This window comes from Chiloscyllium plagiosum, unplaced genomic scaffold (assembly GCF_037043375.1).
Source record: "Chiloscyllium plagiosum isolate Xiang-an unplaced genomic scaffold, Cpla_swu_hap1 HiC_scaffold_10, whole genome shotgun sequence".
In the NCBI taxonomy this organism is placed as follows: domain Eukaryota; kingdom Metazoa; phylum Chordata; class Chondrichthyes; order Orectolobiformes; family Hemiscylliidae; genus Chiloscyllium; species Chiloscyllium plagiosum.
Window position 1 is genome coordinate 14,368,806 of NW_028270148.1, and position 21,468 is coordinate 14,390,273.

A 21,468-nucleotide genomic window follows, 5' to 3' on the forward strand; every position below is an offset into this window, starting at 1 on the left:
AGTGTAGCCAGTGAATTAGAGTCATAGAGATGTACAGACCCTTTGGTCCAACTCATCCATACTGACCAGATATCTTAAATTAATCTGGTCCCATTTGCTAGCACCTGGAATCGAATCGAACCTGGGACTGTGAGGCAACAGTGCTAACCACTGAGCTCACCCTTTTTTAAAGGGTAGATTAGATGATATTCCCTACAGTGTGGAGACAGGCCCTTTGGTTCAACCAGTCCACAGCAACCCTCCGAAGAGTAACTCACCCAGATCCATTCCCCTCTGACTAATGGACCTAACACTATGCCCCTATCCCCCTCAACTCTGTCCATTCATGTACCCATCCAGATACATTTTAAATGTTGTAATTGTACCAGCATCTATCATTTCCTCTGGCAGCTCATTGCATACATGCACTACCTTCTGATAAAGATTCCACTTAGGTCCCTTTTAATACCTTTTTCTTCTCAGCATAAACTTATTCCACCTCTCTAGGTAGTTGTGGGAGTCGGTCGGTTTATAGTAAATGTCCGTGTTGAGTCGGTCGCCCGAGATAGAAATGGAGAGGTCTAGGAAGGGGAGGGAGGTGTTAGTAAAGTGGATGAACTGTTCAACCTCCTCGTGGGAGCACGAGGTAGCGCCGATACAGTCATCGATGTAGCGGAGGAAAAGGTGTGGGGTGGTGCCAGTGTAGCTGCGGAAGATGGACTGTTCCACATATCCGACGAAGAGGCAAGCATAGCTGGGGCCCGTGCGGGTGCCCATGGCTACTCCTTTGGTTTGGAGGAAGTGGGAGGATTGGAAAGAGAAGTTGTTCAGAGTGAGGACCCGTTCAGTCAGTCAAGGAGGGTGTCAGTGGAAGGGTACTGGTTGGGTTGGTGGGAAAGGAAGAAACGGAGGGCTTTGAGGCCTTCGTGATGGGGGATGGAGGTGTATAGGGACTGGATGTCCATGGTAAAGACAAGGCGTTGGGGGCTGGGGAAGCGAAAATCATGGAGGAGGTGGAGGGCGTGGGTGGTGTCCCGAACGTAGGTGGGGAGTTCTTGGACTAAGGGAGACAGGACCGTGTTGAGGTATACAGAGCTGAGTTTGGTGGGGCAGGAGCAGGCTGAGATAATGGGTCGGCTGGGCAGGAGGTAGAAATGGGCGGTGCAGGGTTGTGGGACTATAAGGTTGGAGGCGGTGGATGGGCGATCCCCTGAGGGGATGAGGTTATGGATGGTCTGGGAGATGATGGTTTGGTGGTGGGAGGTGGGGTCCCACCTAGACTACACCTTCTCCCACCCTGCCCCCTGTAAAAACGCCACCCCATGTTCCCAATTCCTTCACCTCTGCCACATCTGCTCCCAGGAGGACCAATTCCAATACCGAACAACCCAGATGGCCTTCTTCAAAGACCGCAATTTCTCCTCAGACGTGATTGACGGTGCACTCCACCGCATCTCCTCCACTTCCTGCTCCTCTGCCCTTGAACCCCGCCCCTCCAATCGCCACCAGGACAGAACCCCACTGGTCCTCACCTACCACCCCACCAACCTCCAGATACATCGTATCATCCTTCGTCATTTCCGCTACCTCCAAACAGACCCCACCACCAAGAATATATTTCCCTCCCATCCCCTATCAACGTTCCGGAAAGACCACTCCCTCCGTGACTCCCTCGTCAGGTCCACACCCCACACCAACGCAACCTCCACTCCCGGCATCTTCCCCTGCAACCGCAAGAAATGCAAAACTTGAGCCCACACCTCCCCCCTCGCTTCCCTCCAAGGCCCCAAGGGATCCTGCCATATCCGTCACAAATTCACCTGCACCTCCACACACATCATTTGCTGCACCCGATGTGGCCTCCTCTACATTGGGGAGACAGGTCGCCGACTTGCGGAACATTTCAGAGAACACCTCTGGGACACCTGTACCAACCAACCCAACCACCCCGTGGCTCAACACTTTAACTCCCCCTCCCACTCCGCCAAGGACATGCAGGTCCTTGGCTTCCTCCATTGCCAGACCATGGCAACATGATGCCTGCAGGATGAGCGCCTCATCTTCCACCTAGGAACCCTCCAACCACAAGGGATGAATGCAGATTTCTCCAGCTTCCTCATTTCCCCTCCCCCCACCTTATCTCAGTCCCAATCTTCGGACTCAGCACTGCCGCCTTGACCTGCAATCTTCTTCCCGACCTCTCCGCCCCCACCCCCGCTCCGGCCTATCACCCTCACCTTAACCTCCTTCCACCTATCGCATTCCCAACGCCCCTCCCCCAAGTCCCTCCTCCCTACCTTTTATCTTAGCCTGCTTGGCACACCTTCCTCATTTCTGAAGAAGGGCTTATGCCCAAAACGTCGATTCTCCTGCTCCTTGAATGCTGCCTGACTTGCTGCGCTTTTCCAGCAACACATTTTTCAGTATCGCTAATCATCCTTGACTTTTCAAATACATGTACGTCCTGTCCCTCAGGATTCCCTCCAACAACTTGCCCCCCACCGTGTCAGGCTCACCGGTCTATTGTTCCCTGGCTTTTCCTTACCACCTTTCTTAAATAGTGATACCACGTTAGCCAACCTCCAGTCTTCCAAATCTACCTATGACTATAGACGAACCATGCATCTCAGCAAGGGAACCAGCAAAACCTTCCCGAGCTTCCCACAGAGTTCTAGGGTACACCTAATCAGCTCCTGGAGATTTATCCACCTTTGTGCTTTTCAAGACATCTAGCACCAATTATATGCTCAGGATTGGCTATAGTAGTAATGGTGAAACTATCACCTTTTGTCATCTTTGTTCCACTGAAACTGATAACTTAGTGCCCATGTATGTGCAAAACATCAAAGAAAATGCAAAAAAATTACTGTCAGGGAATTTATGTCCCTTTATAGAATGAACATACAGACTGCTCTTCGCCTTTGCAGTCACGAATTGTTGAGAATTTCCATCTTAATGTGTTTAAAAGTCCTGGAAAAAGTTGCTTCTTGAATATAGTGTAATGGGATTCTTACGGATGTGTTACCTTCATACTTATTGCACATTATGACACTTCACCTGCTGAAGGAGCAGCCCTCTGAGATCTTGTGATTTTAGATAAACCAGTTGAACTATAACCCGGTGTGACTTCTGACTTTGCCCACCCCAGACCAAGACTAGCATCTCCATATCTTCCCTGTCTGGTAATATTATTCCTGCTTCGTACCACAACTTGCCTGTTATTTGGAGTCAAATTTGAACACCCGTCAGGAAAGGGGAAATTTCTGCTGTAGAGATTGCTGGATTTTTGTGGGCGGCTTTCTTTAAGGACAGCAGAGTGTCCTTGCTTTCCACCAACCTTGGAATCCAAGGCATAAAGCACCAGTTCAGGATTTAGGCTCTGCTGTAACCTTCATAGTTAAAAGATTTGCTGAGTGATAACTCAAACAATGCAAAGCTCCCTTTTCTTTATCAATGTATGCTAAAGGCAGTCTGTTTCATAGGATGCAAAGAATAGACTGCTTGAAGAGATTATAAAAGCATTAATCTAATTGAAGGATTCAGATGTGCATTTAAAGGCTTGCAAACATTTGCTTTCATCGTTTAATTTCAGGACTCTTTACACAGTAAATACCTATTCTATTTAAGAATATAAAATCATAGAACCTTTACATGCGGAAGGAGGTCATTCAGCCCATCACATCCACACTGACCCTCAGAGCATCCCACCCAGACCCAGCCCCCTACCATATCTTGTAACACTACATTTACCATGGCTAATCCACCGAACCTACATAATTTCAGTATGGCCAATCCACATAATCTGCACTATTTTGCTCTGGAGGAAACCCTGGCACCCAGAGAAAACCCATGCAGACATGGGAAGAATGTGCAAGCTCCATACAGACAACCCAAGGCTGGAATTGAACCCCAGTCCCTGTTGCTGTGAGGCAGCAATGCTAACCACAGAGCCATCGTGCCGCAGATTATCACAGCCACCATGTGGACTGTAACAAGATTATTTTTGTGATTATTGTGGTGTACCTTGTTCTTGTGATCCTGTTAATATTCATTGAATTAAATTAATACAAATGCACAAATTCTGTTGACTGGATACCTGGTCAGGTCCACGCCCCCTACAACCCACCCTCCCATCCTGGCACCTTCCCCTGCCACTGCAGGAACTGCAAAACCTGCGCCCACACCTCCTCCCTCACCTCCATCCAAGGCCCTAAAGGAGCCTTCCACATCCATCAAAGTTTTACATCCACTAATATCATTTATTGTATCTGTTGCTCCCGATGCAGTCTCCTCTACATTGGGGAGACTGGACGCCTCCGAGCAGAGCGCTTTAGGGAACATCTCCAGGACACCCGCACCAATCCACCACACCGCCCTGTGGCCCAACATTTCAACTCCCCCTCCCACTCTGCCGAGGACATGGAGGTCCTGGGCCTCCTTCACCGCCGCTCCCTCACCACCAGACGCCTGGAGGAAGAACGCCTCATCTTTGGCCTCGGAACACTTCAACCCCAGGGCATCAATGTGGACTTCAACAGTTTCCTCATTTCCCCTTCCCCCACCTCACCCTCGTTCCAAACTTCCAGCTCAGCACTGTCCCCATGACTTGTCCTACCTGCCTATCTTCTTTTCCACCTATCACCTTCATCCCCTCCCCCACTCACCTATTGTACTCTATGCTACTTTCTCCCCACCCCCATCCTCCTCTCACTTATCTCTCCATGCTTCAGGCTCTCTGCCTTTATTCCTGATTAAGGACTTTTGCCCGAAATGTCGATTTTACTGCTCCTCGGATGCTGCCTGAACTGTTGTGCTCTTCCAGCACCACTAATCCAGAATCTGGTTTCCAGCATCTGCAGTCATTGTTTTTACCTATCTGGTTTGTATTGCAGAGTGATGCTAACAGTGTGGGATCAATTTCTGTACCACTTTCTCAACCTTGCTCCTCAGCTAAGGCATTGTGACCCTCATATTAAATTGATGACCCAGTTATCTTGCTGTACCAAATGAGCAGCCTTATGGTCCTGAGACCATGCCAACTTTACCTTGCAAACTTGATTGTTGTTATTTCCATTGAACATTCAGTTAATCTGCTTTACTGCTTGGGAAGCACATATTGTGTGCCTATTTTCAAACTCTGTTTAAAACAAAATCAATATACGCACGTTCATTCATGTTCACATGAGGCTCCACACCATTGCATCCCAAATGCCAGGTTGTTTTTTTACCTGTCAGGCGAGTGAAAATTGGATACTGGTTTAAAGCCTGGGGTTGGGCACACTAATATTATTTTGGTTGTTCTGGGGCTGAGATATTTGAAATGAAATGTTCACTGGAATATAGGTTTGAAAGTTGTATGGCCTAGCGAAGCTGTTGGTCATTAATTGTAAAAGACTGAGTTCCTTTATGGAACTGATAGAATGGTTGCAACAGAGGAAGCTGTTGGCCATTGTGCCAGAACCAGGTCTCTTTAAGAGTAACATCTCTGGTCCCACTTGCTGCCCTTTACCTGTAGCCATGTAAATGTTTTTCTTTTAGATGCTTATACAATTCCTTTCTGAAAGTCTCTGACCACTTTTCTGCATTAAAAAAAAAGTTCTTTCCCATGTTCCCAAGTTTATCTTAGTTTTGGTTTTTAATGCTGAATTTAGAATTGTTCATTTTGGTTTAATTGCATGTTTACATTTTCATTCCAAGGCAATGAAAGCCCCAGAGCTGAAGGATCGTTTGGAAGAATCTGAAAAGCTAATTCAGGAAATGACTGTTACGTGGGAAGAAAAGCTTAGGAAGACTGAAGCCATCGCACAGGTATGTTCTGCAATATAACCTTGAGAAGTCAGAAGGTGAATCTTGCTGAGGCTGGTTAGTGTGCTGCATTTTTAACTCATCTACCTCAATGAGTGACCCAAGTTTGAATCTTTACTTGACCGATGAGATCATACACTTTTGCAATGAACTGTACAGGTTCCGCCAACTGCAGTCTTCCTTTTGTGCTAGGTATGACTCCAACCATTGGGGAGTTTCCTGCCCAATTCCCATTGACTTCAGTTTTGATTGTGCTTCTTGATGCCACTCAGTCAACTCCAAGGCTGTAATGAAATCAGGGTTGAGTGATCCTCATGGAACCAAAACTAAATGTCCATGAGCAAGTTATTGCCATGTAGGTGCTGTTTGATAACACTGTTGATGACCCCTACCATTTCTCTACTGATGACCAAGAGTAAATTCAAAAGTGATTGGTTCGGATTTATCTTGTCTTTTATGCCTGGGCAACTTTTGACCTTGTCAGGTAGATGCCAGTGTTGTAGCTGTACTGTCACAGCTTGGCTAGGGGCGCGGCAAGTTCTGAAGCACATGTTCAGTACTATTGCCGTTTCTTGAGATTACGGAGTGAATCAAATTGATTGAAAATTGGCACCTGTGATGCTGTGGACCTCTGGAGGAGGCAGAGATGGATTGTCCACTTTGTATTTCTGGTTATAAGTTGTTGAATGAATTTCCACGGACGCTGCTGTGTCCAGATTCTTTTTGCTCCCTGCTCACTAATCCACTCTGTGTCATTTCAACAACCCTCTTGGTTTTTGGATATCTGAGTCAATGTTCAAGAGTAGATGCATGCTTCTCCATCTCTCTCTAGTGGTGAACAGCTAGTAAATTAAAATTCACATGTTGCCTCAGTTAACAAAAAGCCCTTATTGGTCCTTCATATATCCATAGTACAAGAGTTGAAAGTCAGTTATCACATTTATTCAATACTGTTGATCTAAATATTTTAATTATTTTAATTTTGCAATTTTTAAAAAACTCCTGTTAAGTATCCCTTTTGCATTTTCTCATCTGTTTAATGTTGTTTTGATTATTTGTTTAGTTCTCTATATCAACCATTTTATCTATGTGCCCTATTTCCATACTTTTTTACAGTCACATCCTGCAGGGTTCTTACTTGTTATTATTAATATTGGCTTGTCATGCTTGTTTTCATTCTTATTCCAAAGTCTATTTGATCATCTTGTGGATCTGTTTATCATTTTTCATGTGTCATGCACTGTTACACTAAGCACTCTGTAATTGCAGTCTTATCAATAATCTTGATCCTAACTTCCAAGTCTGCCGTTGATTATAAAGCAGTGGGTAATCGAAGCAAGAAGTTCAGATAACTTAAAATGCTAATTTGTTTTTGATGATATCAGAATTTCCTGATTTAATTACTGATTTGTAATTGTGCTCAATTATCTGTTACTGTTTCAAGTAAGGAATCAACAAACCTTGAAAAGTTGAAGGTTCACTACGTACAATAGAAATGTAACTAAATTGGTTGATGTTTAAACAAGCCTTGATGCTTTCAGCAGATAAGGGATGCATTTACTGCTCTGTAATGATGGCTGACGTTTCTACCTTTGTCAGTTTCCCTGCTTCTCTGTCTTAGCTGTTCATTATTGAAATCCTACTGTATTGAATGTATCCTAGTATCTTCCACAGAAAGTTTTTAAATAGATTTTTATGATTTGCGGACTGTTTACAGGAGCGTCAGAAACAATTGGAAAGACTTGGTATTTCTCTCCAGTCCTCGGGTATCAAAGTTGGTGATGACAAGTGTTTCTTGGTGAATCTGAATGCAGATCCAGCCTTAAATGAGTTGCTTGTTTACTACTTAAAGGTATGGTAACTTGTGGATAATGCTTTGGCTATGATTTATGCAGAGCGCTCACTATTGCCACATTTTGCCTTTGCACAGCTGAGAAAAAAACTAATAAATTGTTTTGACTTGCGTATGAAAGGGCAGCTTGTGGTTTTTTTCCAACCTTTTGCTTATTCTATTGAGTTAAAGGTCACTAGAAGCCCTTTCATACATTGCTAAATGCCAGACCTTAATTGGACATGGTCAGGTTAGGCGACTGAGGGCCTTAGACTTGAATTTGGTCCTAATCCCATCCATGCATATATATATATGTTAGTTCCAAGCTGCAACTGAATTAATGTTGTATGGAGTTTGTGCACAGATCAGCCATAACTTTATTGAATGACTGACCAAGCTCAAGGGCCAGCATGAACTCCTAGGGCGGCACAGTGGCTCAGTGGTTAGCACTGCTGCCTCACAGCGCCAAGGACCCGGGTTCGATTCCCTCCTCGGGTGACTATCTGTCTGGGGTTTGCACATTCTCCCCGTATTTGCATGGGTTTCTTCCAGGTGCTCTGGTTTCCTCCCACAATCCAAACGATGTGCAGGTCAGGTCAATTGGCCATGCTAAATTGCTTGTAGAGTTAGGTGCGTTAGTCAGGAGTAAATATAAGGTAGGGGAATGGGTCTGGGTGGGTTACTCTTTGGAGGGTCAGTGTGGACTTGTTGGGCCGAAGGGCCTGTTTCCATATTTTAGGGAATCTAGTCCAGTCCTATTTGTAAATGAGCTGCAAGCATGATGGATTTCCCTGCCCCCATTAAAAATAATAGTTTCCAGTATTGGCTGAGAATTTAACATGGATTTTATTTAGTGTTTTACCTACTGAGAAGTAGAGTTCATAAATATTATCAAATTGCAATGATTTGTAAGTTACACAAATCGAGCTTAACAAATCTTTTGGAGCAGTGCTTCCTCATTGCTGAACTAGAGGACAAGCAGGAAAGTTACTTTGAAATGTGAGCAGAAGGCAAGGGGAAAAGCAAATCCCAAAGATTGGTACCTTTTCCTTACTGGCTTCTTGTTTTTGTGTTTCCCTCATTACGTCAAGGAATTTGTGTGTAGTGATTTGTTTTTCCAAGAAATATTGTATTGTTGTCTCAGCAGCCAATCACTGGATATGAGTGGCCATATAAAAGAACTAGAAAATAGCATGTGTTAGTTCAAGTTTGCACGAATATAATTATACTCTTTCGGGTGATCCTTATTTATAGAACTTGACTGCACAGAAGGAGGTCATTTGACTTGTCTTGCTTATTTGAAACATCTAATAATTAGTGCCACACACCTTGTTTTTCTTCATAGCCCTACAAGTTTCTTGCCTTCAGTTATTTGTTCAGCTGAAAGTTAATACTGAATCTACTTTCACTGCCCATTCAGCAGTATGTTCATAATACACTGAAGTACTGACAACTTGTCGGTGTTGTTGGTATCTAAATCAGGTCTTCTGGTTGTTGGGAAAACTCATCTGTGTTGTGGAACGGAGGGATTTGATTTTTGTATTTATTTTCATCTGGCAGAACCACACTCTAGTTGGGTCTGATGATTCCCAGGATATCCAACTGTGTGGCATGGGAATACTTCCGGAACACTGTATCATTGATATCTCTCCTGAAAGACGAGTCATTCTCTCACCAAAGCAAAACTCCAGGTGAGATTCTTTTATTCAAATTTGGCTGGTTGATTTAAAAATATGACTAACATTAATCCTAATCTGATCAGGTGGACAGGATTCTTGCACCTAGACTCTGGAAGTTATGGTTTTTAAGCCAAAAGATAAACACTGAGTCATTATGACAAATGATTGTAAAGCTTATCCATTTGTTTATGGAAACATCCGGTTCCTTCCAGATATCCCAATTTGTTTCTCTGGCTTCTTTACATGTTAATAACTGTAGCATTGGCAACAATGTTATCAGTTGTTTGTCCATTGAATTTTGGTATTCCCTTTCTAAACATATGAGCAGGAGTAGGCTATTTGGCCTTGTGACCCTATTCCACCATTGGGTATTATGGCTAATCATCCAGCTCAGTATCCTCTTCCCACTTTCTCCCCGGACCTCTTATCCATTTAGCTTTAAGGAAATTAACTCCTCCTTGGAAACATTTAATGTTTTGCCCTTAACTGCTTTTTGTGGGTGCATAGAGATCTTTTGGTCTTGTAAAGGCACAAGTTGTTGAAATTAATTGTGTGTTGTCAACTTCACCAGAATTTTCACAACTTCTGGTTGTAATCTTTCTTCCTTGCTAGAACATTTGTGAATGGCTCCCTGTTGACCACCCCTGTGCAGCTTCACCACGGTGATCGAATCCTTTGGGGAAACAACCATTTCTTCAGGTAAATTTGTGTGATCATGTAAAATTAAAGTTTGCTAGTTCTTCTCTAATCTGTTATCATATGGCACTTTAAATTAAAAACTAGGTCAAAATACTTTTGTTGTGTAGTTAGTGAATTGAGATTCAGAAGATTTTTCTTATTTAACGGCAATAAAGTATAGTGAATTTTTGAGGCCTGGTTCGTTGTATTAATTATTGCACTGTTGTTGCAAAAGATGCTGGGTAAATGTTGCATATTCCAAATCCTGTGAAACCTGTTCAGCTGCATTCTCCAGGATTCAAACAGGGGCGGAACCAGGGTTTACCCAGAGACGGTTTAAGGAGGAGGAAACTTGATTGTATTTATTGGAGCTATGACTGTAAGGCCGTAAGAAAGGAAGCAGCTGCCAATTTGGCATATTTGAAATATAAATTTTCAAAGTCCACTGAATATGAAATAACATCTTTGTTTTGACCCTGAACAGAATTAATTTGCCAAAAGCCAAGCAGAAAAGAACACAGGAAGAGGACGGGCAGGAGAGTCCAATGAAGCTAAGTTACAGCAGTGAGCAACTGGATGGAGATGGGGACAGTGTTAGTGAGGGCTCCAGTGAAAGCAATTACAGCTATGAGTTTGCACAGATGGAGGTCACTATGAAGGCGCTTGGAAACAACGGTAAGTAACAAACACTTACTACCCTCATCTTAAAGAATCAGTCTTGTTTAGATAGCTGTATGTTAAGGAAAGAAAGGCTTGTATTCAGCTTTCATCACCACAAAATGTGCTTTGTCCCATCTGGATATGCATTAAAGTTGTGGTTGAAATAATCACAACCAACAAAAATAAAAATATAGGATCAGGTAGAAGGCTGCTCTTGCGTGGATTTTATCCATCTAGGTGCAGCTTGGGCTGAGGAAGTGGAAGACATAAGAGTACTTAGTGAGTTTTACAGTACAGAAAGTGACCCATTGTATCTGCGCAGATTATCAACACCCATCCACTCTATTTTTAAAAAAATGGACTAACTGTGGATCCTGGATATCAAACAAAATCAGATATTGCCAGAAAAGCTGAGCAGGTCTGGCAGCATCTGTGGAGGGAAATCAGAGGGTGATGGGCGTTTGGAACGCGTTGCCAGCAGAGGTGGTAGAGGCAGGCACAGTAGATTCATTTAAGATGCGTCTGGACAAATGCATGAGTAAATGGGGAGCAGAGGGATACAGATGCTTAGGAATTGACTGACAGGTTTAGACATTACATTTGGATAGGCTTAGGCTTGGAGGGGCGAAGGACCTGTTTCTGGGCTGTAAATTTTCTTTTCTTTGTTAATATTTCATGTCCAGTGACCCTTCCTCAGCACTGCAATTCAACTAATATGTTAATGCGGAGTTTTATTACATTTGTCTTTAAGTGAGTTGTCTTTGGAGAGAAGAATATTGGTGTTAGCAGACAGTCCAGAGCATCTTTAGAAATTCTGGCAAGTAATGTTTAAAGCAGGTAATTGAAATATTGATAAGAGGTGCCTCTGTCAATGCATGAAGATCTGAGGTTAAGGCATCAAGGGCAATATGTTGTATAACAGAAAATAGTAGAAATACATAGCAGATTTGGCAGCAGAAGAGAAGTTCAGGTAGATGGTTCAGGTTTTAACTCCAGTCTCAATTTGAAGCACTAATTGTTTTGATCTTCAGATATTGCCAGACCTCCTGAGAATTAGTGAGTTTTGAGAAGATTTGAGGATTGCTAGAAACTTTTTATTTTATATCAGATTTCTATCACCCGGTGTGTTTTTATTTTGAAGTACAAAAAGGTAACTTGTTAAATTTCTGAAAGGTAAAGAACTTGTCTTTGATGAATATCCAACTTCTCTGACGCATTCCTTATATTAATCTTGCCCCTTACTCCTTTATGGATATGGAACAGTGCAAGTGGCGGTAGGACTTTGCACATTGTGCTAATTCCATGATTTATTGGATTGGCAGATGCAATGCAGTCGGTGCTGCAGAGGTTGGAACGTCAGCATGAGGAAGAGAAGCGGTTTGCACTCGAACAGCAGCGCCTAATGTACGAGCGGGAACTGGAGCAGTTACGTAGGCGTTTGTCTCCAGAGAAACATTACCGTAGCATGGAGCGCCTTTCATTCGGCTCCCCTAGTACTCAACAGCGGCTACGTCAGTGGACAGAAGAGAGGTAAGTCAGTGGCAAGCTCAGTGTTTTTCTTTATAATGACCTCATTGTAGGATTGTACTGAGTGATTCTTTCCTGCTCATTTCAAGAAGATGCACGTTGTTTCTTTGGCAAACATTTCTAGCCCTGAATTAAAACTTGCTTAGAAGTTATGTCAGCATAACTAGAGGCCAGGATCAAAATTGATCTACTGGATTTTGGTTCTTGTGTGGAATTTTACATCTTGCATTCTTTAATAATTCAGTGGTATTGTGAATAGCTATTTAGGACTATTTTGCTTTTCACCATGGATTTCTGATCATTACAGAGAAGCAATGCTCAATGTCAGTCTCCTGAAGTTACAAGAGCAGATTGCCAAGGCAAATCATTATGTACATGAAGCAAATTATATAGCTGAAGAGATGGAAAAGAAGACAGAGTATCAAGTGACTCTACAGATTCCAGCATCTAGCCTAGATGCTAACCGAAAGGTAAAAATTGGTGTATTGCATGTTCTTAAGTTAAGATGGAAATTGAGATTATTTATTTGCTTTCCTTGATTTTATTGCTACTGAAGTGCTGTGAGCTTTGATATATCCTGTGTTTCAATGCAACTCCCAAAATTTTGCTTTGTTAGATGTCCTAGTAATTTAAAATACTAATCTTAAGAACTGCTTTAAAAAGAAAAATTGTACAGATGGTCATGAATGTTAGTCCTTCTACCATGAACAAAACAAGAGGAAGAGATTTCATGAAGCAGCTCATTATGGAGAAGAGGAACCTTGAGGTAACTTCACCCTACAGAGATCTGAAAGAATTGTGGCCAAGTAGTGTGAGCAGAGGCACTGTTAGACTGAATATGGTCATCCACAATCTAACACTGAAAAATATGTATTTCCATATGTGCCACCTGGCTTATCAGAGTGAAGTTGAAATTTCTTAGAGGACAAGAACGAATTAGCAAATGAATGATTTTGATAAAATACAGTCCTTAAAAGTGAGCAAGAAATGATCAAGCAAGTCATCATCAATAGGGGTTCTGTAATGACAGGTTGACATCCATTCATAAGGAAGTTGGAAATTCACAAGGCAGATGAAACATTTTCCCCTTTTCAAATTGAATCTCAGATGTGTTGGTTTAGGAAAGCTCCAAGGATATGGGCTGTAAAGTTTCCCCTAAGCCACCCTATTAAAGTTCTTCGGCTACAGTCTTGAGAAGAATGTTGTATCTTGGATGTAAGTTTCATTTCTCCATCAGATCTTTTTATCCCTATTTGTTAGGATATTGCCTGGTGTGGGACTGAATTAATTGATATAAAAATAGCTTTTGTACATTTTGCAAATAGCACTCTGCTGACCAAACACCCTGAAATTCACATTATCTTGGATCTCATTTGCATGATAAAAGAACAACAGTGCTTGAAGTCAGAAATGAACTGCCGTTATTGTGCAGAATGTAAATCATCTTCATTAATGTCGATTCTTACTGCAGGCATCTGTTTGTGCCTGTGACTGATCCCACAGTATTGGGATTAATCTCTGCTTTCATTCCTTGCTTGTGAATGAGGTAATCGCTGACGAAAGGTGGAGCAATCCTATAGTTAGTTTCAGTTGGCCCAGCAAGGCATCTGCTGTTAAATGTGTATTCAGTAAACAATGCAAACGAGTAATTTCCTAAACATTGAAGACATGAGAGAACAAATGAGTGTGCAATTTATATTTGTGAAGACAAATGCATTTAACAGAAACGTTGAATTCTAGATCTTCCAACAATAGTTATTGACTCACTTCAACTATTTAGCACAGAAAACTGTATCATACGCTATTTCCTTTGTAATAAACACAAATTACTAGGAACACTGAGCAGGTCAGAAAGCATTTTTGGAAATAGAAGCAGAGTTAATATCTCATATCAGAATTGAAATGTTAACTAATTTCTCTCACCACAGATGATGGCAAATGTACTGCATATTTCTGACACCTTAGATTTTTTTATATCCACAAAATTGTGCCGCCCATCATCTGACTTGCATATTGTACTTGGTATGATGTTAAAGAGTCCTTCAAACTATAGTTATTCATTTAATATGATACAAATAATTTCATCAGTAAAACATGATACAGAGTCCACATTAATTATTTATTTTATCTGACTGTTGCTGGAGGCTTTCAAAATGGGTGATTATGAATGTAGATGTTATTTTCGTGCAGATTGAAACTGCAATACAGCTCATTTTATCTTAAATATGCATTGCATCATACATTAGTTTGCCTCATCAGTTTCTGTTCGCCCACTGTGGTTGCAGCTAGTATTCTGCTTGTGCCTTGTTTAAATGTATCATGTGGGATAAATCCCAACCTCAATTTACCAGATCTAGATTCCATTGGTGAATGAGATTAATCAGTGTTTCATGGCACTGTGAGACTTATTTGGCTCATGTAAATGATCACTGAATTTACAGAAGGTGACCGTGGATTGTCAAGCAACCTATCTTGTAGTTATCTTGTTCCAGGCAGAAGTATCTTACTTTTTTTTCCCTTCTCTCCCCCTCAGTTGCTCTACCCCTACACTCTCACGAAGTTGGCAAGATTTCAGTCTTGGAATCTTCCTAGATCTGAATTTCAGCATGTCTTTGGCAATCATTGCACAGAAGGGTTTAGAGTCACTTGTAGCACTTATTCTGGTGCTTCCCCCAGTATTTCAGTTACCGGTCTGCACAGATCTTATCTTAATAAATAGATTCTGAATTGTTTGTGTAGCTCTAAGTTCTTGTGTGTGTCTGTTGGGATATTTTGGATGGATTTTGGGTAGGAAGCCACTGCTTTTACATTTTTTGTTTCCAACAGCGTGATTCCGTTCTCAGTGAACCAGCCATTCAGGTACGAAGGAAAGGTAAAGGCAAACAGATCTGGTCATTGGAGAAACTGGAAAATCGATTAATTGATATGCGTGAACTTTACCAGGAGTGGAAAGACTGTGATGAGGACAATCCTGTAAGTAGATTTATGTCACCTTTTAATACGTTGTTAAACTTTAGGAATGTGGGAATATGCTGAAAGAGCTCCTATACCTCCTTGACGCACTCTATCATATGTAAATATTGTATCTTCATGAGCTTGCAAGTTTGGTTCTCTTCTGTGATGTCATGTTGGTCATCCTATGATATATTCATTACTCCTTGAAATAACTGTACCGGAAGTATATTTTCAGATAAGTATACTTGATTTTTGATGTTGACATTGTATAAAAGGAGTTGTTAGAACCCTTGCTGAATTTACATCAGTTTATTTTTAATCTTGTACAATTTGGGGCTGGAAATGACTGGTGGACATTGGGACAGATTGTATTAAAAGGGGAAAAAGCAGAATAACCAAGCTTTCCTTTGTTTGTGAGGCAAAACCTGGAAAATAATTACAGGCTGAGCCTCGATTTTAAAAAGGTACTAACAGATGCAGTGACCTCCTAAGAAGAGCATTGTGTTTTAAACCGATAACAGAAGTTTGCTATTTACAAGGTCAGTACCTTGGATATGGTTCCAGCAAATCTGAAAGAGACCCTATATTCAAGTTGGTGGCAATATTTGAATTGAGGCCTTGGAAGTGTCAATTAGTTGGGGTGGAACCAGAATTCAAGTTTTTTTTTAACCATGTTTTATGAGAAATAAATCCAGACTGCTGCTAAAGCAGTCAAGATCCGAAAGCTCCCTGCCTAGCCTGATACCCTCGACACGTTACTGAAACCTAAAGAGTAGAGAGTTGAGTTGGAAGCATTGCTGCTTTTGCTAGGGTTAACCGAGGAAGTGACCTAAATCAATATTTTAGAAAAGTAGCCAAGGGATCCACATTTATGTCTGAAACAATGCCTTCAGGAAATCCATTTAAATTATTTGTCTAGATATGTTGTTTTCTTTTATTTAACCCATAACTATGCTTGCTTGTTTGTTTTTGTTGGTTTGTCTTTTGTGCAAATGGGGCCTGAAAAAAATGCTGTGGGTTTTAAGCACAGATGTTAATCAGCTTACTGTGTTTAATTTTCTCTTTGCTGAAGTTATTGTGTGATTGAAAAGTTAAGTCTCTTGTTTAAGATGGAGAAAGTGAGGTCTGCAGATGCTGGAGATCAAAGTTGAAACTTTATTGCTGGAACAGCACAGCAGGTCAGGCAGCATCCAGGGAACAGGAGATTCGACGTTTAGGGCACAGGCCCTTCCTCAGGCCCTTGTTTAAGATACAAAACTGATGGCTGGTGCGTGTATCAAATGATTGGCCAGAGGAAGTGGTGAAGGCTGGTACAATTACAGCATTTAAATGGCATCTGGATGGGTACATGAATAGGAAGGGTTTGGAGGGACATGAGCCAAGTGCTAGCAAATTGGACTAGATTAATTTAGGATCGCTGGTCGGTATGGATGGGTTGGACTGAAGGGCTGTACAACTCTGACGACTATTTAAAAAAAAAGTTTAAGATTGGTTATTCAATAGTCTGGTTAGGAACCATTTGAATTGACTATTTGGGGTCTTGGTTTAATTTTACTGTGTTGTGAATACTGAGGTAGAAACGCTGGTTTGGTTCGGCTGTTCCTGTGTTGTCATGTTATAAAATGATATCACATGTGGAATGCTCTTATTTCAGGTATAACCCTGAAAAGTCAGTTCATGTGTCAGGTACCTTCCTCATCATTCGCTGGTGATGATCTGTAGCATTGAAAGATCAAATAACAGACTAGGAAAAGTGGGAAATTTCATTTTAAAAAGTATATCGAATAACATTTATAAGGCATGATTTACCACCTTAGGACATAAATAATCAAATGCATATTGTGAAAATGGAGTTCAATGGGCACCAGTAGGAATGACAAGTTCTCTTCCATGTAGATAAATAGAGAACCAGTTGTGTTCTTAGTGCATATCAACACCTTTTTCCAAGTGCTAGCTTACAAAGTACTGCATTGAATTCAGTTTATAGCTTTCCATGACAGGATTTTAACTGTTCATTCTCTGAATTTCTCATGCTGTGCCATACAATTAAGTTATTCTGCTAGCACCTCTTACACATTGTGAGCATTCTAAGGGCAGTTTTTTAACTGCATTCTTGCAGTAGTTTCATAAGTTTAATTTAATAAGTCTGTTTAATTGCTTAGAAGTATCCTTAAGCAATAATGCTATATTAATAGGAAGATGTTCATATGTGGCAAAGTCTTATCTGAATTCTGCCTCCATGTTTTAACATAAATCAAGTTTTAAGCACTGAGATAGTTTTGGTCCCTGGGCAGTTATCCCTCTGAAGTGTTTAGGTCTGTGTTAAGGCCCGGAACTTGATATGAATTACTGTGAGCTACATAATGAATTGGAATTATGATATTTTGTTTCTAATTTGTACAGGATTGCAATTGTAGTTGGGCATTTATGCCTATAACTTTGCAAAACTTTCTTAGGAACTTAGGCAGGAGCCATTTAACCCCTGGGGCCTGTTATCCTCCCTCTTGTGGCTGAAATACTTATTGTTGAACAAAGTACATGACTCATATTGAACCTTGTCATGCCTCTCAGAAATATCCTAAATGTTTCATGTGTAACAAATTTCTTTGAAATTGCAGTGATCATTACCCAAACAAATGTGGCAATCAGTTTATTTGTTACAAAATTTCTCAACTCTAGTGCGATATCAATAAATCTGTTTTTGGTGATGATCCTTGAAGAAAAATTGCTCAAGACACGGAAGAAGGCTGCAATTAATGGTTTATCCAGTTATTTTCAATTTTTGGTAGGACATCACACACCACCAGCCACTCTCTCCCACCTCTCCTGTTTGATTATCCTTTATTATTTTTAAACATACATTTTGTTACAGACGCCTAAATGAGTACATGATGCCGTTTATACAAGGGTTCTACAGTGTGCCATTGTTCAGAATGAAAGTTGCATTACTAAACTTCCTCCAATGAATTTAGGGATGGGCAGTGAATGATGGCCTAACCAGTAGCACCCATATCTCATAAAGGAATGAAAGAAATTAGTGCATCTACTTGATCTAATTTAACTAATATGTACCAGTCCTTTCAGAGGAACAGCCTTGCAGAATTCTATCTCTAAAGAGTAATTGACTACTAGTCTTAAAAGGTTGTCAGCAGTTCATGGATTTTAATGATCTGTGTGAGGATTTTTAATTTAAAATCAAATAGACTCCATTTTAACCACCCATGTTAATAAAATAAAACCTATGATATTTTCATTCTAAATCAAATTTATTAACAATACCAAATTACTCTAGTGCTTAATCCAAATGTTGCCTTTTGCAATGGAGCATTCTTTTTAGTAATACATGAATCTTGCGACATGGAGAGCACCCATTGATGCTTGTTTGCTCAGTTTGATATTGGAACTTAAAACTACTTCATTTAGAAATGTGTGTGTCATCAGTTGAGCCAAACAAAATTAAAATGTTCTTCCTATAGTGGACCACTAACATTAGGCTGATATGTGCATATACCCTGAATTCTGTCAGTGGTGCTTTCAAAATGTTCACTTGAGATACAGGTGAGCAACTTGGGATGAAGTTGCTTTTAGATAAGAAAATAAGATTGTAAAATATCTTCCTTTCAAATCAAGTTTACCTACCGCATGCCAAATCTGTCATCTGTTTGCCTCCAGATATAATCTGCTTTGGTACTTCACATTTAACTGTCAGTTTTTGAATTGCCACTTTATCTTCTATCAGCTTATAAAGGCTGTAACTACATGCAAGTCAACCATTTGACCCAACTCTCTGTACTTTGGTTTTAAATTGGAAACAAACTTTAGTTCTGAAACAGCTAGTTGTAAGCTAGACTTTAGTGATAGTCTGAGGTCTAACAAATGGCATTGAATTTTATTTGGAAGATTGTTTCAATATATTAAAAATAACATGAACTGATACTGAAAGAATAGGAAGAAAATCCTGCACTCCAAATCCTCCTGCCTCCTTGAATATTCAACTGCTCATGTTCAAAGATCTATTGGTCAAGAATTGGCCTATCCCATCACATGGCAACCCATGGCAGAAACTCAACTCTGAGATGACATCCTCTTCCAACTGAGGACAGCTGATGACGATAAGTGTTGAATGGAGTGAATGTTCAGACAGAGTTTCTCATGCGATGTTAATATGCTGATGAACTTGCATATTTTAGGCATTTTCAGTTTTATTTCAACTTTAAACATTTCCTGTTTTCCTTCGTTTTAGTTATTCATGAATTGCCTCAGTGATTCTGAATTTATTGAAGATACCTGAGCATATTCTGACACTTTGTTTGTATGGATTCCATGCATTTGCAGGCTGTTGGTTGAATGATGATCTTTCTTTTGCAGATGATGAGATCCTATTTCAAGCGAGCTGACCCGTTCTTTGACGAACAAGAAAATCATAGTCTTATTGGGGTTGCAAATGTATTTTTGGAATTGCTCTTTTACGATGTTAAATTGCAGTATGCAGTACCCATCATTAACCAGAAGGGAGAGGTATGTGATAGTCCACTGTACTTCGCTGGTAATGTTGAAAGGCTGCAGTTAGAAAATGTTGAATGTTATCCTTCCACCTCTGAGATATTGATGTTAACTCCAACCTCTGAAAACCTTAAATTCTCAAATAATATGCAAGGGAATTACCCACTTGATAAGATGATAATTGTGTATTGTAAAGCTCTTGGGTTGCTGTTTCCTGCATCATAATTGCTATGGAGATACAAATTCACATCCAAGCAAACATCAACATTAGCTACTAAATTCACTCTGATGCAGCTCTATTGATAGTCAGAACGTTTTTGAAAGGGAGTGCCTCAGGATGACCTTATACCTTCAGTATCTGCTCTGATTTCTGACGTTTTCACTTCACAACAATCTTTCCTCATACCAAGTTGATGTTTTGCAGAATGGAGCAATTTTAAAATCCACAGAATTAAGTTTAAAAAGTGTCGACAGTGCACACAATGTGTACTGGGATTTGAACACTTCAGCTTGCATTTCACACAGAGGTGCTTTGCCAGATTGTGGGTTGCTATCCAAAAGCCTGTGGAATTCACTGACAAAGTGGTTGAGGCCAAACTATTGAATAAGTTCAACAAGGGGTCGGATATTGTTTTTAGGGCTGAGGGGGTCTCGGAGATGGGGAGAAAGTGGGAACAGAGTACTGAGTGGGATGATCAGCTATGATCACATTGAATGTTAGAGCAAACTTGAAGGGCTGATTGGACTATTCCTATTTTCCATGGTAACTGTATTTCCCATTCAGATTGTGTGATCTCCCATTTGCAATTTTAATTAAAGTTTTACTTTTTCAGCATTTTAGGTTTTTATTTTGTATCTATAGGCCTGCCCAGAATTATGTGGGAATTAAATGCAATCCTGCTTTGAACTTTAAATGTGTTTTTAAAGTAACTATTTAGTTGATCCATGTTTAGCTGAATTAAGTATTAGGAAGATTGAGTTGCTATTTTTGGCTTCCACTCCAAAATCCATCCATCCGAAAAACGTTTGCAACTTCTGTCATGTTTGAGCCTAAGATGAGGTTCTAAACCACATATTTGTACCATCACTAAGACTTCTCATGTCTGCTGTTCCACATTTTTCCAACTTCAAATTTGAAGAACATACTGCTGCTCATGTCATAACTCAAATCAAGTTCCAATCTCCCATTAACCCCAATGACCTGTTTTGGCTCTTGATCAAACAACACTTCAGTTTTAAAATTCTTACCGTTGTTTTTGCATCCCTCCTTGCTTTACTCTTTCTCTGTGTTTTCCTCCAGCACCACAACCCTCAAATATCTGTGCTCATCTAATTCTGGTTTCTTGAGCATCTCTGATTTTAATCACTCGCACCATTGGTAGTTGTAGCTTTAGTTACCTATGACTTAAATTCCTAGAAGCCTTCTCTGCATCTCTCCAGCTTCATTTTCATCCTTTAGGCCACTCATTGAAACCTAACTCTCATGATCAAATATTTGGTCAATAGCCTAACCATTGTATCGCTCAGTGTCATTTTGTTTTATAATGTTTTGTGAAAATGCCTTGAAAATGTATTGCGATAAAGATCTTAAATAAATTCAAGTTGTAACTGTGAAGGATTTAGCCTAAAGTCAAATGACTTCATTCCTAGATGATTTCTAGCTTTGTGAACTGAATTACATAAACTATCTTGAGAGTCTTTTCTGTCAGACAGCTAACTAGTATCTGCATAAGTGAATCAGATATAATAATGCTGGTATCATGAGGGAAAAATAATTATGAATGTAGATGGCCCTAAAATCAGTGTTGCAATGTGTCTACATGTTTGACCTAGCTTCATTGTTCTACAAAC

At 40.6% G+C, this 21,468-nt stretch overlaps 1 protein-coding gene across 4 annotated transcripts in view; it reads left to right on the forward strand.

Moving 5' to 3' along the window:
* The window catches only part of LOC122552613 (kinesin-like protein KIF13B), a 174,998-nt gene that overhangs the window by 103,527 nt on the left and 50,003 nt on the right, over positions 1–21,468 (forward strand). For all 4 annotated transcript variants that reach the window (XM_043695364.2, XM_043695366.2, XM_043695365.2 and 1 more), the window contains 9 exons: positions 5,677–5,787; positions 7,502–7,636; positions 9,176–9,306; positions 9,907–9,993; positions 10,457–10,647; positions 11,955–12,162; positions 12,467–12,629; positions 14,986–15,132; positions 19,483–19,632. In XM_043695364.2, the coding sequence (XP_043551299.2) occupies positions 5,677–5,787; positions 7,502–7,636; positions 9,176–9,306; positions 9,907–9,993; positions 10,457–10,647; positions 11,955–12,162; positions 12,467–12,629; positions 14,986–15,132; positions 19,483–19,632 (1,323 nt within the window). The remainder of the gene's footprint in view (positions 1–5,676; positions 5,788–7,501; positions 7,637–9,175; positions 9,307–9,906; positions 9,994–10,456; positions 10,648–11,954; positions 12,163–12,466; positions 12,630–14,985; positions 15,133–19,482; positions 19,633–21,468) is intronic.